This window comes from Nycticebus coucang, chromosome 13 (genome assembly GCF_027406575.1).
Source record: "Nycticebus coucang isolate mNycCou1 chromosome 13, mNycCou1.pri, whole genome shotgun sequence".
In the NCBI taxonomy this organism is placed as follows: Eukaryota; Metazoa; Chordata; class Mammalia; order Primates; family Lorisidae; genus Nycticebus; species Nycticebus coucang.
The window spans coordinates 38664275-38687743 of NC_069792.1; the positions used below are offsets into that span (position 1 = coordinate 38664275).

General features: G+C 36.8%; 1 protein-coding gene across 15 annotated transcripts in view; it reads left to right on the forward strand.

Moving 5' to 3' along the window:
• The window catches only part of RALYL (RALY RNA binding protein like), a 958719-nt gene that overhangs the window by 827826 nt on the left and 107424 nt on the right, over nucleotides 1-23469 (forward strand). For all 15 annotated transcript variants that reach the window (XM_053559029.1, XM_053559028.1, XM_053559027.1 and 12 more), the window contains one exon: nucleotides 16108-16155. In XM_053559029.1, coding sequence (XP_053415004.1) covers nucleotides 16108-16155 — 48 coding nt within the window. The remainder of the gene's footprint in view (nucleotides 1-16107; nucleotides 16156-23469) is intronic.

The following is a 23469-nucleotide window of genomic DNA, read 5'->3' on the forward strand; positions in this document are numbered from 1 at the left end:
GCAAAGTTCAAAAATACATTCAACTTTAGATATCTGACAGCTGGGAACATGCCCTAAAATTTTACAGCAAGTTAGAAACAGCATCCTGTAGTTACATCTGAGGATACTTCTGATTTTGCCTTTACCCTGAGGAGGTGTGCTCTGAAAATGTAGCCAGTTAGCATGCATTATTTTTCTGCACTCATAGCTTCTAGGTCTTACCCTAGGTCAGGCATCCTCAAACTTTATAAACAGAGAGCCAATTCACTGCCCCTCAGACCATTGGAGGGCTGAACTATAGTTAAAAAAATATATAGGAACAAATTCCTATTCACACTGCACATATCTTATTTTGAAGTAAAAAACAAAATGGGAACAAATACAATTCACACCACTTCATATGGCCCGTGGGCTGCAGTTTGAGGACGCCTGCCCTAGGTAGTCTGAAGGATAGCTGTGCTAGATAGGGAAAAGAATCTTCAAAAGGCACTATTTTCCATACTTAACATTTTTTTACCACCAATTTTTTTGACCACCTAGAAGGACCTACCTTTTGAACATTCACTTGTCAAATCCCTGCCCTCTACAAGATTCAGTTCAAATGTCATCTTTCAAAAAGTGATTGGTCCCTGTTTCCCATTCACCACATCCTATTTCTTTGACTTATAAGCTCTCACAGTTGTTTGTATTTTTCTTTTGACAGTTATCAAATTCTGCCTCAAATTATGATCATGTGTTTGTTTAATCCCTTAGACTTTGATTGAAATTCCTTGAGGTTAGAAGCCATGTTCTACTGATACTGTTATTTATAACTCCTTATGTTACATCTGACTTATAATAAGCACTCAGTAACTGATTATTCAATTCAAGAAGCCACTTATAGTAAGAAAAGGTTCTAGCAATCGTTATTGACAGGATGTCTGCTGAGAGACCATGACAGTGTTCCCTACTTGTGTTAGGGAGGTTATTAGTATTCTTAAGATTATATTTTAATGAAGTTATGTGAGTGAAAATAAAAACACTTTGTGTATTAGTCAACTCATGAAATTGACTATGTATTCAAAGGGATTAGATCAAATTAATTTTATCTATTTAAAACCTAATGAGTTATCATTTCTTCTGTAAATAAAAATGTTTAAATAAAATTCCAGGAAAGTTACTTGGTCCTTATTTAATCCTCAGTAATAAAAGAAAGTACGAGCATACAACTCTGAACAATTTAGCAATTCTGATGTCCTATTACTTTTTAAGGAACTCAGCAATTAGAATAAAGGTACATCGCCACAGGAAGGAACCGGGCCTGATGCAGATTACAAGTACAAGCTTGCAGGAGGTGGGCTAATCTTGATTGCAGGAATAGCCCCGAGCAACCTCCGCAGTAGCCTTTTATTGAGATGGTACAGGACAGGTGAGGGGAGTATTAGACAATGACTGCATGCCTAAGGATCGCCATGAGCTGGGCTCTTTCTCCACAAGGAGCACCTGGGAATGAATCACCCAAGGGTCTGTCCCCCAGCTGCAAATCATCTTGCTCAGAGGTCATCTGGCTCTTGGCATCCTCTTCATTTCCCCCCTCTAGTGTATTAAAAACATTCCTGGATAGGCAAGGGAGAAAATCTGTCATTGGTTATTTCAGCTCTCACCAAGGAACTTTCCTTCCTGCTAAGTAAAAGAAACAAAAGGACATATAAGTATAACACAGAATTACACCAATGGAACTAATCCCAAACTAGGCATAGGGGAAAACATGTCCCCTTTGTGCTAATCACCACCCAACTACGTGCTACGGGCTGATCCATAGGGCCCATGACACTTCCATGGGAAGTATTAACCACCATCTGAAGTTACGTTAGGTGGGGAAAGGGCTGTACTGAACTCAGGTCCTTTCCAAAGAGCAGTATAACTTTAAGTAAAGATCAGGTGCCCAACTGAAACAGATATAAATCCAAAAAGTGAAATTCTCTTACCTGGGCTGATACCAGTATAACCATTACCTCAAAGCCTGCTGTTCGAGGTCTTTGTTGTCATAACCTTCAAAGGTTTAGGACAGGTGTCCTCAAACTTTTTAAACAGGGGGCCAATTCACTGTCCCTCAGACTGGTGGAGGGCTGGACTATAGTTTAAAAAAAAAAAGACTATGAACAAATTCCTAAATTCCTATGCACACTGTACATATCTTATTTTGAAGTAAAAAAAAAAAAAAGACGGGAACAAATATAATCACACAGCCTCATGTGGCCTGTGGGCCATAGTTTGAGGACCCCTGGTTTAGAAGATGCATACTAAGCTTACCTGGGGCTTATTATTCAGCCCCAAATAATGAAATCCTGTGTCAGTCTTCCCACTCTGCATAGAAGATCCAACTGCCTTTTAGGGAAATAAGACATTGACCACCCTTAACTGCTTCCTGCTGAAGATGGACGGTGATATAGGAGAGGCAGCTAGAGTTCCCATAGAGGAGAATGATCCAGGGTTTCTCTGTTATTAAATTACCTAGCCTCCAAAAATCCTGTGAATAAAAGAAAAGTTAGAGAAAACAAATTTGTTAAGGTGCTGGCAAGGTTTCCTGCTCATGTCAAGGCTTAATCCAGCAGACTGGTAACCACTGCTTCTCTTGATGTTCTGTAATAATATGGGCAAAACCTTGACCCCAGTGCAATACATAACCAGGCTTCCACTCTGACATCTCAGGTTTTCTATAAAAAATAGGTTGTTGTATTGGAGTGGATGGTGAATAAAAGATGTCCGATGGCGTTCTACAGCTGTCTTTCCATCGTTAAGATTCAGAAAATTGAGAGTGAAAAGAGCTCTAGCGAGCATGTACTTAGGACTATTATTCAAGGGGAGGATATCCTCTCCCCCTGTTTATCTAACATTATCTTTCAATGTTTTATGATGTCGCTCAATAATGGCTTGTCCTTGAGAATTGTAAGGAATACCATGAGATAATTGAATATTCCCAAAAGATAGGAAGGTATTTGTGAGTAGAATAAGAAGGTGCATTGTCAGTTCTAATAGATGTAGGGAGACGCATAATATTAAAGCACTCTAACAAATGTTGAATGACATCGTTAAGTCCTTTCTCCCAGTAAAGCCCAAGAGAAATGGAGAAAGTATCTATGAACATGTTTCAATTTACAAAAGGATGAGACAATGGTCACATCCATCTGCCATATCTGATTCACTGCTTCTCCTCTAGGGTTGGTTCCCTCTGGTAAGGGAGGTAAGTATATCCTTGAACAAGAAGGGCAGTTAAAAAGAATCTGCTGAGACTGAGTTCTTGTAAATTAAAATTTCTTACAGAGCATTTTTGCATTAGTGTGTGTGTAAGAGTGAAAGGTAGAAGCTTTTTGAACAGTACCTGGGGGTAAAGGACCACACATGCCTGTTTTCAATTCTTTTGCTCCCTTGCTGGGAAGCAAAAGAACATTATCATATGCCCGTAAGTCCAAAGCAACACTGCCTGAGGTGGCATGTAAAAGAGACCAAGTAGAGTGAAGTTGCTGGTGAATGAGTACAATCTCAGACCCGTATTCTTTGTCTGTGGGGCCCCCTCACTAGTTTTTCTGCGATAAAGGTGTTCCTTTTTTACCAAACTGAAACTGGCACTCACTCGCCCAATGGAGTGCTTCCTTACACCTGGGACACAACCCAGGGGGTTTCCATTTGCTATAAGTCTTTTGGTATTGTTTTTGTCATAGATCTTCCCTTTCCAACACTTTTTTTCTATGTCCCAATTTTCCTCAGTTATGACATTTAGGATGGTATGGATTGACCCCTTCTTTTAAAGTGGCAGCAAGCAAATTAGCCTTGTGGAATATATCAGCACATGCCCATATATATTCCTCTAAGGGAGCATTTTGTGCTCTTAAAGGTCACAAGGCCTTTTGCCACTCAGAATTAGCATTCTCAAATGCTAAAGTTTGGGAAAGCATGTCTCTGAGCTGTGGCTGGGAACAGCCCTATCAACTGCTGTTTTTATTTGGGCTAGAAAGTTGGTATAAGGTTCATTCCCCAATTGCATTATCTTAATAAAAGATTTAGAGATATCTCCAGGAGCCTGAACCTTTTCCCAGGCCCTAAGACTTGTCTGGACTATGGCTATCTCATGTACTGAAGTTGATTCGGAATCCCCAGCCACTGACCAGACCCAGTGAGCTATTCTTATATTATAGGGACTCCTCTCTGCTGGTTTTGGTGACTCATCAGCTCTATGCTCTTGATTCCCAGTTCTCCTTACGTCCAGATTACCTCTGAACCTCACTATTCTCCTCACTTTCAAATTCTGCTTGAGCATCGCCTTCTTCCCCAGTTTCTAACTCTCATGACTCTCCAAACAGGAATTTACCCATTGTTTTTTCTAAAGGTCTTTACTTATCTATGAAAGACCTCACTTATTCTGAGTGAGGTTTCCTAGATTCTAGATTGGCCAAAGGTCCCACTTGCCCTGAGCAGAGTTTCCCTTTGGACTTCCTCCCACTGTCTGCCAAAGGCCTCACCTACTTCCAAGTGTCACTTTCCCCTTTGGTCCACATCCCTGGTGTCCTGTTGTGTCCTGCTAGATCCTGCCAGATAACGCCAGATGTCACAGCCCCTATGGCTGTGATCTCAATTGCCGCAGGAAGGAACCAGGACTGACACAGATTAGAAGTACAAGCTTGCAGGAGGCAGGCTAACCTTGATTCTGCAATAGCCTTTTATCAAAACAGTACAAGACAGGTGAGGGGAGTGTAGACAATGACTACTTGCCTAATGATTGCCATGGGCTCAGGCTCTTTCTCCTGCAAGAAGCACCTGTAGACAAATTGCCCAAGGGTCTGCCCCTTAGCTGCAGATCATCTTGCTCAGAGGTCACCTGGCTCGCGGTGGCTCACGCCTGTAATCCCAGCACTGTGGGAGGCTGAGGAGGGAGGATTGCTTGAGCTCAGGAGTTTGAGGCTTGTCTGAGCAAGAGTGAGACCCCCGACTCATGGAAAAAAAATGGAAAAACCCAGCCGGGCGCCGTGGCGAGTGCCTGTAATCCCAGCGGCTTCGGAGGCTGAGGCAGCAGGATGCCCACAGCCGGAGTCTGAGGTTGCAGTGAGCTACGATGCCATTGCCCTCTGCTCAGGGCATAGGGTAGAACTCTGTCTTGACAAAAAAAAAAAAAAAGAAAAGAAAAAAGAAAATGAGAAAAAAATTCATAAAGAGGTACCAGATTATAAAATAAACTATATGAAATATTTACTTGGGCTAAATATTCTAAACCATTGTTTCACTTTTTTAGAAAGTCAAATACCACAGGCCACTGGCCATGCCCACAAACCACAAAATCCTTGGCAATTTCCTGGTTTTAACCCTTAACTCCCCCTGGACAGTGAGCACCCCAAATATATAATTTTTTATTGTTTTTGTTTTCAGTGGCCTAAGAAACAGAATGTTATACAAAATAAATGAGATGAAAGTTGAAATGATCACCCTTTGAAAGCTAAAATGATCACCCCATAAGGATTTTTGTCTTAAAGCTAAGAGGATCACCCCATAAGGATGAAAACACCACTGTCAGTTTATAAGGGGAAAAAAATGGTGGTGAAGGGAATCTTTCTTAACTGAAAGACAAACTTTTTCTGATAATATAATTCAGGGATACATAAAATACCTTATAAACTAGGATATGACTCCTAGCAATGCTATCTTTTGACAAACAATTTTAAATAGAGGTTCACTCAGACAAATAAAAAGAGAGGATTTTAATGAAAGAAAAAGCAAAATAAAGGACTGAGGAGAATGATAAGAACATTGGGAAACCGTAAGTGACATGAATCAGACTTGCCCTGGGGCGATCTTTTCATCTCCTCCTTTTCCTTGGAAATTCAGCTTGATTTCACAGCTTCTGACCTGACCCAACTCCTGCCATGATGTTTCTGCTAAAAGCCCAAACCATTAAGACAAAAGCAGTTTTGGCATGATTACCAAGATCTGTTTGTGCATTTCATTTCGTTTTTAACTTTGACAGATAAAATTGAGTTCATGATGGCAGGCAGTAGAACTTGGGGATCAAACAATTCAGGGTACTTAGCCATAACTAGTTTTTGTAAGTACATCTTTGCAGTCAGGATGGAACAAGAAATAAGCAGGTTGGACAATATAATTTAAGCAGCAAATAAGAAAAATAAAAATGAATTGTCTGTTGTAGTGCACTTCAAAAAATTTCTAGAAGGCTGTTAAATTATCATTATATTTCCTAAAGTTACAAAACATATACATGAAATGATTACTGCCATCTGTATTAAAAACACCTGTTTAATTGGACAGTGTCATATTTTCTTCTTGCAATTAAACTCTGCTGTTGGAGATTATGACATAAAATGTCTCAGAACTATAAAAACAAGTTAACCACCTATTCTCATTCTGAGATTACTTGGTTATATGGTAAAATATTGAGAATTTTTATTGTATGAAAATAATTGACCCCTCAATCAATAGCTGTTTAATGCATGTAATATGAGTACCACCACACCTAGTACATAGCAATTGCTCAAATATATTTATTGGAATTAATAATTACTCAGTGAAAATTCTGATTTGTGTAAGTTAGCTCCTTCAATCAGATCTCCTGTTGGCAGTGAACTGCTTGCTTTGCACTGAGGGGAAACTGAGGCCCAGGATTAGTCTGAGGATTTACTCTCAGCTGAATTATTCATTTGGAAAATTGCCAACAACTGCCAAGTGCACCTCTTTAGGAACTGACTAGTTAGAACAACTCCAGAACCTCTCTACAGCAGACAGTCATGATGCGGAAACTGCCATGGCCACCCCAGCCTTCAGTAGCCACCTCCCTCATCATTCCACTGCCATCAGCGTCAAGGCCAAACCTGCTGCCAGAAAAAAGGCCTAGATGATTATTAGCATTTTTTAGCAATACAGTATTTTTCATTTACATTCATTTATTTTTTTGAGACATAGTCTTACTCTGTCAACCTGGGTAGATTGCCATGGCATCATCATAGTTCACAGCAATCTAAAACTCTTGGATTCAAGCAATTCCCTTGCCTCAGCCTCTTGAGTAGCTGGGACACAGACATTTGGCACAATGCCCTGGTACTTTTTTAATTTTTTTAGTGATGTGGTTTCACCCTTGCTCAAGCTGATGTTGAACTCCTGAGCTCAAGTGATCTTCCCTGGTCGGCCTCCCAAAGTGCTGGCATTACAGGTGTGAACCACTGAACCTGACTCATTATAAGCATTTTTAAAGTGGTGGTACTTATTGAGCACATTTTATGTGCTAGGTTGTGATCCGAGGACACCAGACTACAAACTCTACTATAAGAAGATAGTAACCAAACAGCATGGTATTGGTACAGAAATACAGATAAAGACCAATGGAACAGAATAGAGAACTAAGAAATAAAACCATCCATATATAGCTGTTGTGTGACTGGAGACACAAATGAACAGCAGCTTTGCCATAGGTGTAAACTCGCTCCTGTAATTATTAAGTCAAGAAACAGACTACACGAGATGAGATGGCATGTAGTGAAATTCTTTATTTAGGTGTTTGATTTTATACCTTTCTAGTCACGTACACACTTAATCTATTATCTGTTATTTTCACCATTACCTCAATTTACCTATCTGAAATCAACTTGAAAGGAAATATCCTGTTACCACATCAACACAATCACTTTTACAGTAAACATCTTCTTCTAGATACTGACTAATCTCTGGGCAGGTGTCTAAACAAAATCATAAAGAAGAAAGTAGCCAAAGGGGAACAGAGTTAATGGAAGAATATCTTCAAGCATTCACTCAGTTTACTCAGTATGAAGTAACAACTTCATACTTGTCTTTTCCTCAGGGCAGAGCACCTATAGACCTCTGACAATATGTTGTTAACATACATCAACCCTCTGGCCCGTATCTCTGAGGAAGGGTGGCATGCCCTTTGATCTCAGGCTTCATGGGGTGCGCAGCTTCAGAGAAATGGTTTATGGAATTTTTTACTCCAGGGAAGCCAACCCTGTGTGTGTCCCGGGGGGCCCAGTTTCCTTAAGCCTCTGGAAAAAAATCAAGCCATTTTAAACTCACACTGAGTTCACTTTGTGTGCTTGATGTAGGATATGTTTATTTCTAAATATTATCCTACATACAGCCAACTGATCTTTGACAAAGGAGACCAGGATGTGTGCTAGGGAAAAGAAGCCCAATTCCATAAATGGTGTGGGTAAAATTGGATAGCCACATTCAGAAGAGTGAAACAGGACCCATACTTCTTGCCACTCACAAAAATTAATTCAAGATGGATAAAAGACTTAAATATAAGATGTTAAACCATAAGAATTCTAGAAACAAGTGTAGGGAAAACTCTTCTAGATATTGGTCTAGGATTTATAACTAAGACCCCAATAGCAATTATAGCCATAACAAAAGTAAGTAAATGGGATGATTAAATTAAAAATCTTATGCACAGCTAAGGAAATAATCAACAGAGCAAACAGATGATCTACATAATGGAAGAAATTTTCTCAAACCGTGTATCTGATAAAGTCCTAATATATAGAATTTATAAAAAATTCAAATCAGCAAGAAAAAAATGACCCCATTAAAAAGTGGGCAAAGGACACAAACAGTTTTCAAAAGAAGATAAACAAATGGCCAACAAACATAAAAAAAAAAAGTTCAACAACACTAATCATCAGGGAAATGCAAATTAAAAGCACAATGAGATATCACCTTACTCTTGTTAGAATCACTTTTCTGTGCAGAAGCAGTGGTAAGAACTCTTATACATTGTTGGTGGGACTGTATAACCCCTATAAACAGTATGGAGATTTCCCAAAGAACTAAAAGTAGACTTAATTTAATCCATCAATCCTCCTACTGGCTATCTGTCCAAAGGAAAAGAACATGTTTTATTTAAAAGATACCTGCATTTGAATCTATATTGCAGCACAACTAGCAATTGCAAAGATTCAGAGTTGCCCCAAGTGCCCATTAACTCATGACTGGTATATGAAAATGAAATGTGGTATAAGTATACCACGGAATACTACTCAGACATAAAAAAGGATGAATTCATGCCTTTTGCAGAAATTTGGAAGGAATTAGAGACCATTATCTTAATCAAAGTATCTCAAGAATGGAAAAATAAACACCACACACGCTCTCTATCAAATTGGAACTAGGCGATAGGCACACAAGTGCAGAAAGGGAAGTAAAAGTTATTGGATATCAAGCAGAAGAGGGGCAAAAACCCACCTAAGAGATACAATGAACACTATTTGGGTGATGGGCACATTTATGGCCCTGACTGAAGCCCTTTAACAAAAACACTTATACCCCCATAATATTTTGAAATTAAAAAAGTTATTGAGGTTTGTTTTATGACCTAGTGTATAGACTTTCCTAGAGAATGCTCCATGGGCACTTGAGAAGAATACGTGTTCCACTGTGATTTGGTGGATGTGTTCTAGATGTCTGTTAGGTGTAAGTGGTTTATAGTGTTATTTTAGTTGTCGCTTTCTTTGGTGATCTGCTTACTTTTCCTGTCCATTATTGAAAACGGGGTATTGAAGTCTGACTATTATTGTTGAATTTTCTACTTCAGCCTTCACATACTTTAGTACTTTATTTGTTTACATATAACTCTTAAACTTTTATCTCTTCCTGATGGATAGACCCATTTATCATTAATATTTCTCTTTATCTCTAGAAGGAGGTAGTTGCCCTAGACCCACACAGTCTTACTGCCAAGCCCATGCTCTTATCCTCATACCAACTGCCTTGTCTCTAAAGATATGTCTTTAGGTGTTACTTCAGCTCCTAGACTCCTAGTTCTAAAATCCACAGAAACAACCCTCAGTCTCTCTCTCTTCTGCCTCTTAAAGATCTCACTGTTTTTGTTGCCTTTTTATTCTCAGTGTTCTCACATGTCTCAGCTTCTTTTCTCAGCAAGCACTGTCCTTTAGTTCATATCTGGTTGCTCCACAGTGTTTCTTGATTATGTCACAAACATGCTATCATATTAAAAATTAATGTCCATATTTTCCTCTAGAACATCTTCCTCCTAGCTCAACAATCTCCCCCAGGCTCTTAAGCCAAAACAGTGATAAGTTCTCTTGAGTCTACCTCTAGAGCCCGTCTTTCATCTGTCCATACCTCTCCATCTTTTCTGCTACAGTAAAGCCTAAGACATTGTTAATTTTTGTCTGAGTGACAGCAGTAGCCTGGGACTGACCTTTTTATTTTATTAAATCTATCAGTCTTTTCTTTTTTATTATTATTAAATCATACCTGTTACATTAATGCGATCATGGGGCATCCTCCCCCCTCCCTCCCCTCCCTCCCCCCTTCCCCATATTCTTAGGTTATAACTGGGTTATAGCTTTCATATGAAAGCCATAAATTAGTTTCATAGCAGGGCTAAGTACATTGGATACTTTTTCTTCCATTATTTTTTCTTTTTTTTTATTATTAAATCATAGCTGTGTACATTAATGAGATCATGGGGTACCATACACTGGTTTTATAGACCATTTGACACATTTTCATCACACTGGTTAACAGCCTTCCTGGCATTTTCTTAGTTACTGTGTTAAGACATTTACATTCCACATTTACTAAGTTTCACATACACCATTGTAAGATGCACCACAGGTGTAATCCCACCAATCACCCTCCCTCTGCCCCCCTCCCCCTTCCCTCCCTTCCCTTTCCCCCCTCCCTCTATTCTTAGGTTATAACTGGGTTATAGCTTTCATGTGAAAGCCATAAATTAGTTTCATAGTAGGGCTGAGTACATTGGATACGTTTTCTTCCATTCTTGAGATACTTTACTAAGAAGAATATGTTCCAGCTCCACCCATGTAAACATGAAAGAGGTAAAGTCTCAGTAGCCAAGACATTACTCAGAAATAAAAGCAAAGCAGGAGGAATCACACTACTGGACCTCAGACTATACTATAAATCGATAGTGATCAAAACATCATGGTACTAGCAAAACACAGAGAGAATAGAATGGAACAGAATAGAGAACCAAGAGATGAATCCAGCTACTTACCATTATTTGATCTTTGACAAGCCAATTAAAAACATTCAGTGGGGAAAAGATTCCCTATTTAACAAATGGTGCTGGGTGAAGGGGCTGGCAACCTGTAGAAGATTGAAACTGGACCCACACCTTTCACCATTAACTAAGATAGACTCTCACTGGATTAAAGATTTAAACTTAAGACATGAAACTATAAAAATACTAGAAGATAGTGTAGGGAAAACTCTTGAAGAAATTGGTCTGGGTGAATATTTTTATGAGGAGGACCCCCCGGGCACTTGAAGCAGCTTCAAAAATATGCTACTGGGACCTGATCAAACTAAAAAGCTTCTGCACAGCCAAGAACACAGTAAGTAAAGCAAGCAGACAGCCCTCAGAATAGAAGATATTTGCAGGTTATATCTCCGACAAAGGTTTAATAACCAGAATCCACAGAGAACTCAAATGTATAAGCAAGAAAAGAACAAGTGATCCCATTGCAGGCTGGGCAAGGGACTTGAAGAGAAACTTCTCTGAAGAAGACAGGCACACGGCCTACAGATATATGAAAAAATGCTCATCATCTTTAATCATCAGAGAAATGCAAATCAAAACTACTCTGAGATATCATCTAACTCCAGTAAGATTAGCCCATATCACAAAATCCCAAGAGTAGAGATGTTGGCGTGGATGTGGAGAAAAGGGAACACTTCTACACTGCTGGTGGGAATGCAAATTAATACATTCCTTTTGGAAAGATGTTTGGAGAACACTTAGAGATCTAAAAATAGATCTGCCATTCAATCCTATGATTCCTCTACTAGGTCTATATCCAGAAGACCAAAAATCACATTATAACAAAGATATTTGTATCAGAATATGTATTGCAGCCCAATTCATAATTGCTAAGTCATGGAAAAAGCCCAGGTGCCCATCGATCCACGAATGGATTAATAAATTGTGGTATATGTACACCATGGAATATTATGCAGTCTACCAGTCTTTTCTAACTTGTACCTTTGTAATTATTACTCCCTGCCTGTCACTTTTCTTCCCCATCTCTTTCTTGGTAGGACTTTCTTGTCTTTCAAGCCTTCAGTTACACATCCCCTCATCAGAAAGTCTAGTCCTCTTTGAACTCTTTGAAATAGTTTTCTTCCCTCTCTTTTTTTCTACCTAATTTGTTTCCAAAATTATTTGTTTGCTTGTTAGCTTACTTTCTGTCTATAGTGCTGTCAAATAAAGATTACACTGGGAAAATTAAACAGGCAAAGAAGATTTCATTCAAGACTACAGCAATAGGGGAATAGAGATTGAAGTCAACTTTGCTAAAAAGATGAGAGAGTTTTTAAGAGCTAAAGTAAGCTAATAGAAATAGGGAAAGGTTGAGCAATGTAATTAGGTCATATTGGTAATTACTAAGTTAGGCTTCTACATGGTCATTGGGAGATACCTTCCTTGAAGATTACATTTCAAAGGGATGGCTCCCAGGTTCCTAAGAAAGACATTTCCAGGTTGCAAGATTGGCAAGAGTCTGGGAGAAGAGTTACATCTCAAAGATTCAAGAAAGAATAAATAATAGGAAGTTTTATAATGTAAATGCTCTACAAAAAAAGAGTTGGTTGACTGTAGTCAAGAAGAAACTTGTCTCAAGTTTAGTCCAGATGAAGAGAAACTTAGGGCCATCTTGGTCATCACTGGACTGTAAGATTCATGCAAAAAAAAGAAACTCTTTTTCTTCTAACCTAATTGCCCAGTATAGTCCCTGGCATACATGATCTTAATCAAATTTTGATAAATGAACATGTGACTGATGGTGCTATACTATAACATTAACCTGTATTATCTTGGGCATATCGCACTTCAGTGTCTTGTAAAATTGAGAACCTACACGCGTTATAGATTGTTAGGAGTAAATAAGATTATGCACGTAAGAGCTCCAAGAGTAGGGCTTCAATAACTAGGCTATTTCCCTCCTCACATACCATGTTTCATAAACAAAGTCTATACAAAGTTCTTAAGATGATATACTATTTTCAATTACTCTTTTGCATTGATTGTTGAAAACCTCATTTGTGTGTTATCTACCAACATATTATTTGAAATAATTAAGCATAGGATACAGGGATGATTACCCATGTTAAGGCAGCATCACCTTAAACTTGAGACTCCCCAGTAAAAGTGTTTGGCAGGTGTCACCATACTCACTGTTATCTGCAGTAGTAAGTGAATCACAATAAAAAAAAGCATATGGATTCCTGCATTATGAAGGTTTTGAAGTGACGTTTATACCTTGGGGTTTGATGGTAGCCAATAGTTTCTTTTTAAAATCCCTCAACTCAATGCCACAACTGTGTTTATACCAACAATATAAACTAAATCATAAACCATTACTAGTTTAACAATCTGTGACAAACATGGTTATTTTTCTCCTTACATTTTAAGCAATGGTCTCATTGTCCTCTTGTTTTGCATAAATAGGTACAGTATTGCTTCACCCACACAATACTCAGTCTTCCATCCAGACTTCTGCATGGAGTACTTTCCCTCTTTACATTTCAGTACTTGAACCCAAACACCAAGTGTTCCCTTAGACAGTACTAGAGACAACACATACCCTCATGGGTTAGGTGTTCTCTATCAGGCTTTTGTCCCCCTGCAAGTAGTGAATTTGGGAGATATAAATGTATTTATTCCTAAAACCAGAATAACAAGCCCTTCTTCATAAAGTTCTTTTAGTTTTCCTAACATCGGAATAGTTACAAAATAAGGTTGGTTAAATTTATTTGAAAATATAAAGATGTTACTCTATATTATAGTGGTTTCTCCAAAAAGCTAAACATAGAGTTATCTTATGATCTAGAAATTCCACTTCTAAGTATAGACCCAAAGGAGATGAAAACAGGGATTTTCACACAAATATCATAGCAACATTATTCACAATAGCCAAAATGTAGAAATAGCCCTGATCTCTATCAATAGATTAACAGATAAAAAGTAGTATGTGGATGTGAGATATACATATGAATACATACACATATACACATACATACATACACACATACACATACATCACACGCAGATACACATACACATACATCAGACCCATACACAGCACACACACACAGATACACACATACACATACACACACACATACACAGATACACACACAGACACACATACACAGATACACACACACATACACATACACACACATACACATACACACATACAGACATACATACACATACATATACACACATACACACATACATACACACATACACATACACACATACACAAATACACATACACACATACACAAATACACATGCACATACACACATACACAAATACACATACACACATACACAGATACACATACACACATACATACACATACACACAGACACACATACACAGATACATTTACACATACACACATACATACACATATACACATACATCACACACATACATCAGATACACATACACACACATACACATACATCACACATATACACACATACATATACACATACATCACACATATACACACATACACATACACACATACACACATACACATACATCACACCCATTCACACATACACATACATCAGATACACATACACATACATCATACACATACACACATACACAGACATCAGACCCATACACAGACACACACATACACATTCGCATACACATACACAGATGCACATACACACACACATACACAGATACACATACACACATACACAGATACAGATACATCAGACCCCATGGAATATTATTGAGCCTTAAAAAGGAATAAAATTATAATTTGTGCTACATTATCAATGAACCGTGTAAACTTTATACTAAGCCAAATAAGCTACACAGAGCAAATATTGTGTGATTATATGATCCTATGACTTGGATTTATATTAATGATCATATCATTTGTGAAGTACGAAATAGCCAAATTCTTAGAGACAAAAAGTAAAACAGAGATTGATTACCAAAAATTGAGGAGAGAAAGGACTGCAAAGCCACTGTTTAATGAGTACAAAATTTCTGTTGCAATGATGGATAAGTTCTCAAAATGGATAGTGGTGATGTTTGTGAAACTTTGTGAATGTACTTAATGCCACTGAGTTGTACAATTACAATGATATTATATATATTACCACAATAAAAAAATAAATGAATAAAAAAACATAAATCAACTCCCCTGAAGTACACTCAACTCTATTCATCATAAGACTAAGATTTCTTCCAGATTGGGTAGGATTGCAAGGTGATGTAAAAACAGTTTAGATGTGGGTACAGCTCTGTAACTTACTGGGGATATAAATTTGAATGAACTACTTCGGTCTTTGACACTTTAGTTTCTTCTTGTTACATTATCCTACAGAGTCGTTTTGATGACAAAAATTGAAATGCATATGAAGTACATAAGCAAGTGGATGGAGGCAACTTCTATTACATATTCCTTTAGAGAGTTCAGTCACAATAATCTTATTGAAATGCATTTGTTAATTTTAATTTAAATACCCTAAAATATTAAGTTACTGTTAGTCAGATTCAGCCAAAGTAGGTTTGTTTTTTTTTAACTTTTCTCTAAAGTATTGAATTCACAGTTTTTAGAATTAAAAAAATGTAAAATTTCTGAGGAAACCATATTTCTATAATGAATAGTTCATAAAACCTTTCCATTTATCTTATTTCAATACCTGTTGTTCATTGTTTAGCCTCATTGTATATTCCTTAGGAGGAAGTGATAACTATATTAGAAAGAGATAAGTAAATTATATCCTACCCAGAGGGGAAAAAAGGCTTCATTCACATTTAATTACAAGTGTTAACAAATATTTATTTTGTTATCTGTTCTCATCCTTTATTCTATTACCACACAAACAATTATTAGTCCCTAATTGTCAAACATGTAATAATAATTTCATATTATTTATACCAAATTGGACATTGTATTAGAAAGCCTTTTGGGGGACATAATGATGTTGAAAAATAAATATTTAAAAAATAACAGAAATTTCTTACTATAACATCATAAATTAGTACCAAAATTAATGTGATTAAAATAAATGCCAACTAATTTTTTTCTTTCCCTCCTTAGTGGTTATGTCTTTGACTATGATTACTACAGAGATGATTTCTACAATCGGTATGTAAATTTTTCATCCATCTTTTTCTATGACTTAAATTATCTTTTGATTATTTTGTGCATTTTCTTCATGAGTGTTTGTAATTGAGGTATTTAATATATTTATGGTTGAAAATAAATGATAATACTAATTCCCAATAAAATATAATATAGACAGATTTTCCTATTTTCATTATACTCATTGAAGTACAGTGGATTTTGAAATTATAAGACTTTAGAAGTGCTTAAGCCTAAAATTTAGTTTCTAATATTTGAATAATATTCTAAAAATGTTATGAACTAATATTATTTTCCAAGTCTGTTGTTGACTTAGAATCCTTCAAGACTGAGAGTTTTGTAAACTCATAAAATGATTCCAACCTTCTAAAATAAATCACTTTCATGACTCATTGAGACTCATTGAGAAGGTTGAGAAGGTTGTATTGGTTAGATTCAGTGAAATCTACAGACCATTCCTATGATAGCATGAGGCCATAAAGAGACCATGTAAGATGAAACCATGCAAAGTGTTGTTAGCAATCAATGGAAAAAAATAATCTTGACCCATGATACTTAAAAATGTTTATCAAAATATTAAAAACTTCTGTTTTCTTCTTTGTAAATATTATACATGGTACATAGGGAACTAATGCTAACAGTTATTTAGTACACTATAATTTAAAACGACAGAATATTGAAAATGAATGTGATTTATTTGTGAAAATTTTATCAAATGTAGTTGAAACAGTGCATGCTTTCTCATTGTATAACATAGAATATGGGACAACTATCTGTTTTCTGCCTTGGTATATTGTCATATCCTGTTCTACAGTTGAATAAGCTTCAATATTTTGTCAATGTTGTGAACTGTCTCTAAGAGTGTTTTCAATGTGTATTTCTTTTGCCAGTGTGACTTCCTCTCTATATCTCCATCCCTTTCATCATAGCATGTCCCCTCTTCTCATTTATGGCAATAAGTTTGCCTTTACAAAGTTCCCAGTTTCACATCTACAGTCTTTTGAATTTAAGAGTGTCCACATCCCCGTAGTCAACCATTTCTTCTATAATTCCATTTACATTCAATTTAATTTTGCATACAGAGATACACTCTCTAATTCTTTGCTGTACTCTCATCATTGTTGACCAACTACCTTTTTTGTTTATCTGTTTTTGTACAATGTCACATGGGTATATCACTGAGATATAAGGAGGCAATACAACTGCCCAATTGCTGTCTTCTATGAACTGAATAATCTATAATCTGATCTGATCATCCACAGCTTTTCAAAGAAGTGATGTGATTGGTGACCATTGTGATCATGATGCACATTTGCTATTTACATAGTCATTCATGGAAAAGCTTGCAGCAAAGTTTGGACTTGATGAAATTACAGTTTAGATGTTGTAGTAACTGAAATTTGATTGTATTGTTGGAGAACTGCTGTTATTTAACTAAACATTGGTAACTGAAATGTATACATTTCAAAGACATGCAAAGCAAGGACCAACTATGGATAGATCATTGGACTAAAAGACAATGAGGTAAATCTTATTTAAGCCTTCAATTATAAGTACTATTCACACAGGTTTTTTCCTTATATTTACTTATAATTCTACTTATAACTTATAAGTACTTCTAATAATACTTATAAACTATCTACAAATGCAAAGTTTTCAATAGACATTTTAAAGAGGAAAGAAACGCTATGAAAGGATCTTGTTTTTTCTGCTGCAGCCTCAAAGGTCTAGAAAACAGGATGTTTCTTCCTACCTGGGTTCCTTTCTCTGTGTTTTTCCATCTTCTCATACCTCGCTCCACCACCTGGTTCACTTGATTTAATTCCTTCAGATCTCTGAATGATAATCACTCTCAGATTAAATTAAGTTCCTGTTCTCTAAAAACTGTTCCTTCATAGCACTTCTAATTTGTATTGCTGTATTTCTTTCTGTAGTGGCAGTATTTGATTCATATCTGCCTGCCTTTATCCATAAGGACAGTCATGACATTCAGTCATTGTATCTTTGGGGACTCTCAGTAAACCTCACATATAGTGAATACTCAGTTTTTGTTATTTTTTTATTAATATTAAATCATAGCTGTGTACATTAATGCGATCATGGTGCACCATACACTGGTTTTATAAACAGTTTGACACATTTTCATCACACTGGTTAACATTGCCTTCCTGGCATTTTCTTAGTTATTGTATTAAGACAATTATATTCTACATTTAATAAGTATCACATGTACTCTTGTAAGATGCACCGCAGATGTAATCCCACCAATCGCTCTCCCTGTGCCCATCCTCCACCTTCCCTCCACTCCCCCTCCCCCTTCCCCACATTCTTAGGTTATAACTGGGTTATAGCTTTAATATGAAAGCCATAAATTGGTTTCATAGTAGGGCTGAGTACATTGGATACTTTTTCTTCCATTCTTGAGATACTTTACTAAGAAAAATATGTTCCAGCTCCATCCATGTAAACATGAAAGAGGTAAACTCTCCATCTTTCTTTAAGGCTGCATAATATTCCATGGTGTATGTATACGACAATTTATTAATCCATTTGTGGATCGATGGGCACTTGGGCTTTTTCCATGTCTTAGCAATTGTAAATTGGGCTGCAATAAACATTCTTTGCAAAGATCTTTGTTATAATGTGATTTTTGGTCTTCTGGGTATATATCTAGTAGAGGAATTATAGGATTGAATGGCAGATTTATTTTTAGACCTCTAAGTGTTCTCCAAACATCTTTCCAAAAGGAATGTATTAATTTGCATTCCCACCAGCAGTGTAGAAGTGTTCCCTTTTCTCCACATACATGCCAATATCTCTGGTCTTGTGATTTTGTGATATGGGCTAATCTTACTGGAGCTAAATGATGTCTCAAGGTAGCTTTGATTTGCATTTCTATGATGATTAAAGATGATGAGCATTTTTTCATATGTCTATAGGCTGTGCACCTGTCTTCTTCAGAGAAGTTTCTCTTCAAGTCCCTTGCCCAGCCTGTGATGGGATCACTTGTTCTTTTTTTGCTTATACGTTTGAGTTCTCTGTGGATTCTGGTTATTAAACCTTTGTCAGAGACAAAACTTTCAAATATCTTCTCCCATTGTGAGGGCTGTTTGCTTGCTTTACTTACTGTGTTCTTGGCTGTGCAGAAGCTTTTTAGTTTGATCAGGTCCCAGTAGTGTATTTTTGAAGCTGCTTCAATTGCCCGGGGGGTCCTCCTCATAAAATATTTGCCCAGATTCATTTCTTCAAGGGTTTTCCCTGCACTCTCTTCTAGTATTTTTATAGTTTCATGTCTTAAGTTTAAATCTTTAATCCAGTGAGAGTCTATCTTAGTTAATGTTGAAAGGTGTGGGTCCAGTTTCAGTCCTCTAAAAGTTGCCAGCCCCTTCACCCAGCACCATTTGTTAAATAGGGAATCTTTTCCCCACTGAATGTTTTTAATTGGCTTGTCAAAGAACAAATAATAGTAAGTAGCTGGGTTCATTACTGGTTCTCTATTCTGTTCCAGACATCTACTTCTCTTTTTTTATGCCAGTACCATACTCTTTTGATCACTATCAATTTGTAGTATAGTCTGAGGTCTGGTAGCGTAATTCCCCCTGCGTTATTTTTATTTTTGAGTAATGTCTTGGCTATTCGAGGTTTTTTCTGATTCCATATAAAACGAAGTATTATTTTTTCAAGATGTTTAAAGTATGACAGTGGAGCTTTAATAGGTATTGCATTAAAATTGTATATTGCTTTGGGTAGTATGGACATTTTAACAATGTTGATTCTTCCCACCTATGAGCATGGTATGTTTTTCCATTTGTTAACATTCTCAGCTATTTCTTTTCTTAGAGTTTCATAGTTCTCTTTATAGAGATCTTTCACGTCCTTTGTTAGATAAACTCCCAAATATTTCATCTTCTTTGGCACTACTCAGAATGGGATAGAGTTCTTAACTGTTTTTTCAGCTTGACTATTGTTGGTATATATAAAGGCTACCGATTTATGAATGTTGATTTTGTAACCTGAGACGCTGCTGTATTCCTTGATCACTTCTGAGAGTTTTGTAGTAGAATCCCTGGTGTTTTCCAGATATACAATCATATCATCTGCGAAGAGTGAAAGTTTGATCTCTTCTGACCCTATATGGATACTCTTGATCGCCATTTCTTCCCTAATTGTGGTGGCTAAAACTTCCATTACAATGTTAATGAGCAGTGGAGACAATGGGCAGCCCCTCTGGTTCCTGATCTGAGTGGAAATGATTTCAATTTAACTCCATACAATACGATATTGGCTGTGGGTTTGCTGTAGATGGCCTCTATCAGTTTAAGAAATGTCCCTTCTATACCAATTTTCTTAAGTGTTCTCATCATGCAGGGATGCTGAATATTATCAAAAGCTTTTTCTGCATCAATTGAGAGAATCATGTGGTCTTTGGTTTTTAATTTGTTTGTATGCTGAATTATACTTACAGATTTATGGATATTGAACCAGCCTTGAGACCCTGGGATAAAACCGACTTGATCATGATGTATAATTTGTTTTATGTGTTGCTGGATTCTGTTTGTTAGGATCTTGTTGAATATTTTTGCATCTATATTCATTAGTGATATTGGTACATAATTTTCTTTTTTCATTGGGTGTTGTCCTGGTTTGGGAATCAGGGTGATGTTTGCTTCATACAACGTGTTGGGTAGTCTTCCTTCTTTCTCTACCTTTTGGAACAGGTTGAGTAATATAGGTACTAATTCTTCTTTAAAGGTTTGGTAGAATTCTGACGTGAAACAATCTGGTCCCGGGCTTTTCTTTTTAGGGAGGTTTAGTATGGTTGATGCTATTTCAGAACTTGATATCGGCCTGTCAGCATTTCCACTTGATTCTGGGTAAGTGCTTCCAAGTATTGGTCAATTTCCTTCAGATTTTCATATTTCTGAGAATAAAGTTTCTTGTAATATTCATTAAGGATTTTTTTAATTTCTGAGGAGTCTTTTGTTATTTCATCTTTGACGTTTCTGATTGATGACATTAGAGATTTTACTCTTTTTTTCCTGATTAGGTTAGCCAAAGGTTTATCTCTTTTACTGACCTTTTCAAAAAACCAATTTTTGATGTATTGATCTGTTGACTAATTCTTTTGTTTTCAATTTCATTTAATTCTGCTCTTATTTTGGTTATTTCTTTTCTTCTACTGGGTTTGGGGTTGGAATGTTCTTCCTTTTCTAGTTGCTTGAGATGTCCCATTAAGTTGTTCACTTCCTCTCTTTTCGTCCTCTTGAGGAAGGCTTGCAGTGCTATAAATTTCCCTCTTAGGACTACCTTTGCGGTATCCCAAAGGTTCTGATAATTTTTGTCTTCATTGTTGTTTTTTTTCCAAAAATTTGGCAATTTCCTTCTTGATCTCATCTCTGACCCAGGTATCATTCAGAATAAGGATCTTTAACTTCAATGTTTTTATATGAGCATGCAGATTCCTGTTGTTACTGAGTTCAACTTTTATTCCATGGTGGTCTGAGAGGATGAAAGAAATAATTTCTATTTCTTTAAATTTACTGAGGTTAGACTTGTGACCTAGGATGTGATCGATTTTGGAGTATGTTCCATGGGCTGATGAGAAGTATGTGTATTCAGTTTTGTTGGGATGAAATGTTCTGTAGATGTCTGCTAAATCCAAATGTTAGATGGTTAGGTTTATATCTAAAATTTCTTTGCTCTGCTTCTTATTGGAGGATCTAGCCAACACTGCCAGAGGAGTGTTGAAATCTCCGACTATTATGGAGCTGGAGGAAATCAAGTTGCTCATGTCTGTTAGAGTTTCTCTTATAAATTGAGGCACATTCTGGTTGGGTACATAAATATTCATAATTGAAATCTCATCATATTGAGTATTACCCTTAGCAAATATGATGTGACCATTCTTATCCTTTCATACTTTTGTTGGTTTAAAGCCTATGGTGTCTACAAACAGAATTGCAATGCCTGCTTTTTTCTGGCTACCATTTGCCTGAAATATGGATGACCATTTTTTCACCCTGAGTCTGTGTTTATCTTTTAAGGTAAGATGTGACTCTTGTATGCAGCAAATATCTGGCCTACGTTTTTGTATCCAGTCAGCTAACCTGTGCCTCTTTAGAGGACAGTTTACCCTGTTCACATTAATGGAGAATATTGGTAAGTATGGTAAAATTTTGAGTATTGAGTTTTTCAAAAGTCAGGTGGACATTTTTAATCTTTTTGCCACTGTGGAAGTTGGAGTTTGATGAAAAGTTTCTGATTGAGTTTATTTTGGTGGTAGAGGATTGAGCTGGTCATTATGGAGGATAGGTCTGAGAATATTCTGAAGAGCTGGTTTGGTTCTGGAAAATTTCTTCAACATATGAATGTCATTAAAGTATTTAATTTCTTCATCATAAATGAAACTCAGTTTAGCTGGATACAGGATCCGGGATTGAAAGTTATTTTGTTTTAGGAGATTAAAAGTCGATGACCATCCTCTTCTGGCTTGAAAAGTTTCAGCAGAGATCTGCAGTCATTCTAGTATTCTTCCCTTTGTAGGTAATGAATTTCTTACGTCTGGCTACTTTCAGAATTTTCTCTTTCATATTAACTTTAGTGAAGTTAATTATGATATGCCTGGGGGATGTCTTATTTGGATTGAGTCGTGCTGGGGTTCTGAAACTGTCTGCTATCTGAATTTCAGAATCTCTAGGCATGTCTGAAAAATTATCTTTCATAATTTCATGGAGAAGGGCCTCTGTGCCTTTCTAGGCCACTCATCACCTTCAGGGATTCCAATGAGGCAGATATTAGCCTTCTTCGAATTATCCCAGAGCTCTCTGAGAGAGTGATCCGTTTTTGCTCTCCATTTCTCTTCCTCTTTGTGAGTTTGGGAGCTTCAAAAGCTTTTTATTCAATGTCAGAAATCCTTTCTTCTGCTTGCTCCACTCTGTTACTGAAGGATGCTATTGTATATTTCAGATCTTTGAGGGATGCAAATTCTTGCTTCAGTGCATCAAAATCTTTGGTGGTTTTGTCTTTAAATTCATTAAATTCTTGAGACAACTTTTGAATTTTTTGTCAAATTTCTAAATCTGACTTTTGATTGCTCTTCGAATTTCTACTTCCAAATTTTCCTCCATTGTATTAATCTTGTTTGCAATCCAAATTCTGAATTAGATTTCTGACATCTCGGCCAGCTGTTTATGAATGGGATCTTCAGTTACATCTGCCATATCTTTCCTTGGGGGGGTTGATCTATTCTGGTTATTTATGTTACCGGAGTTTTTCCACTGATTCCGCCCCATGATTCTTTTACGCCATTTGACTTTT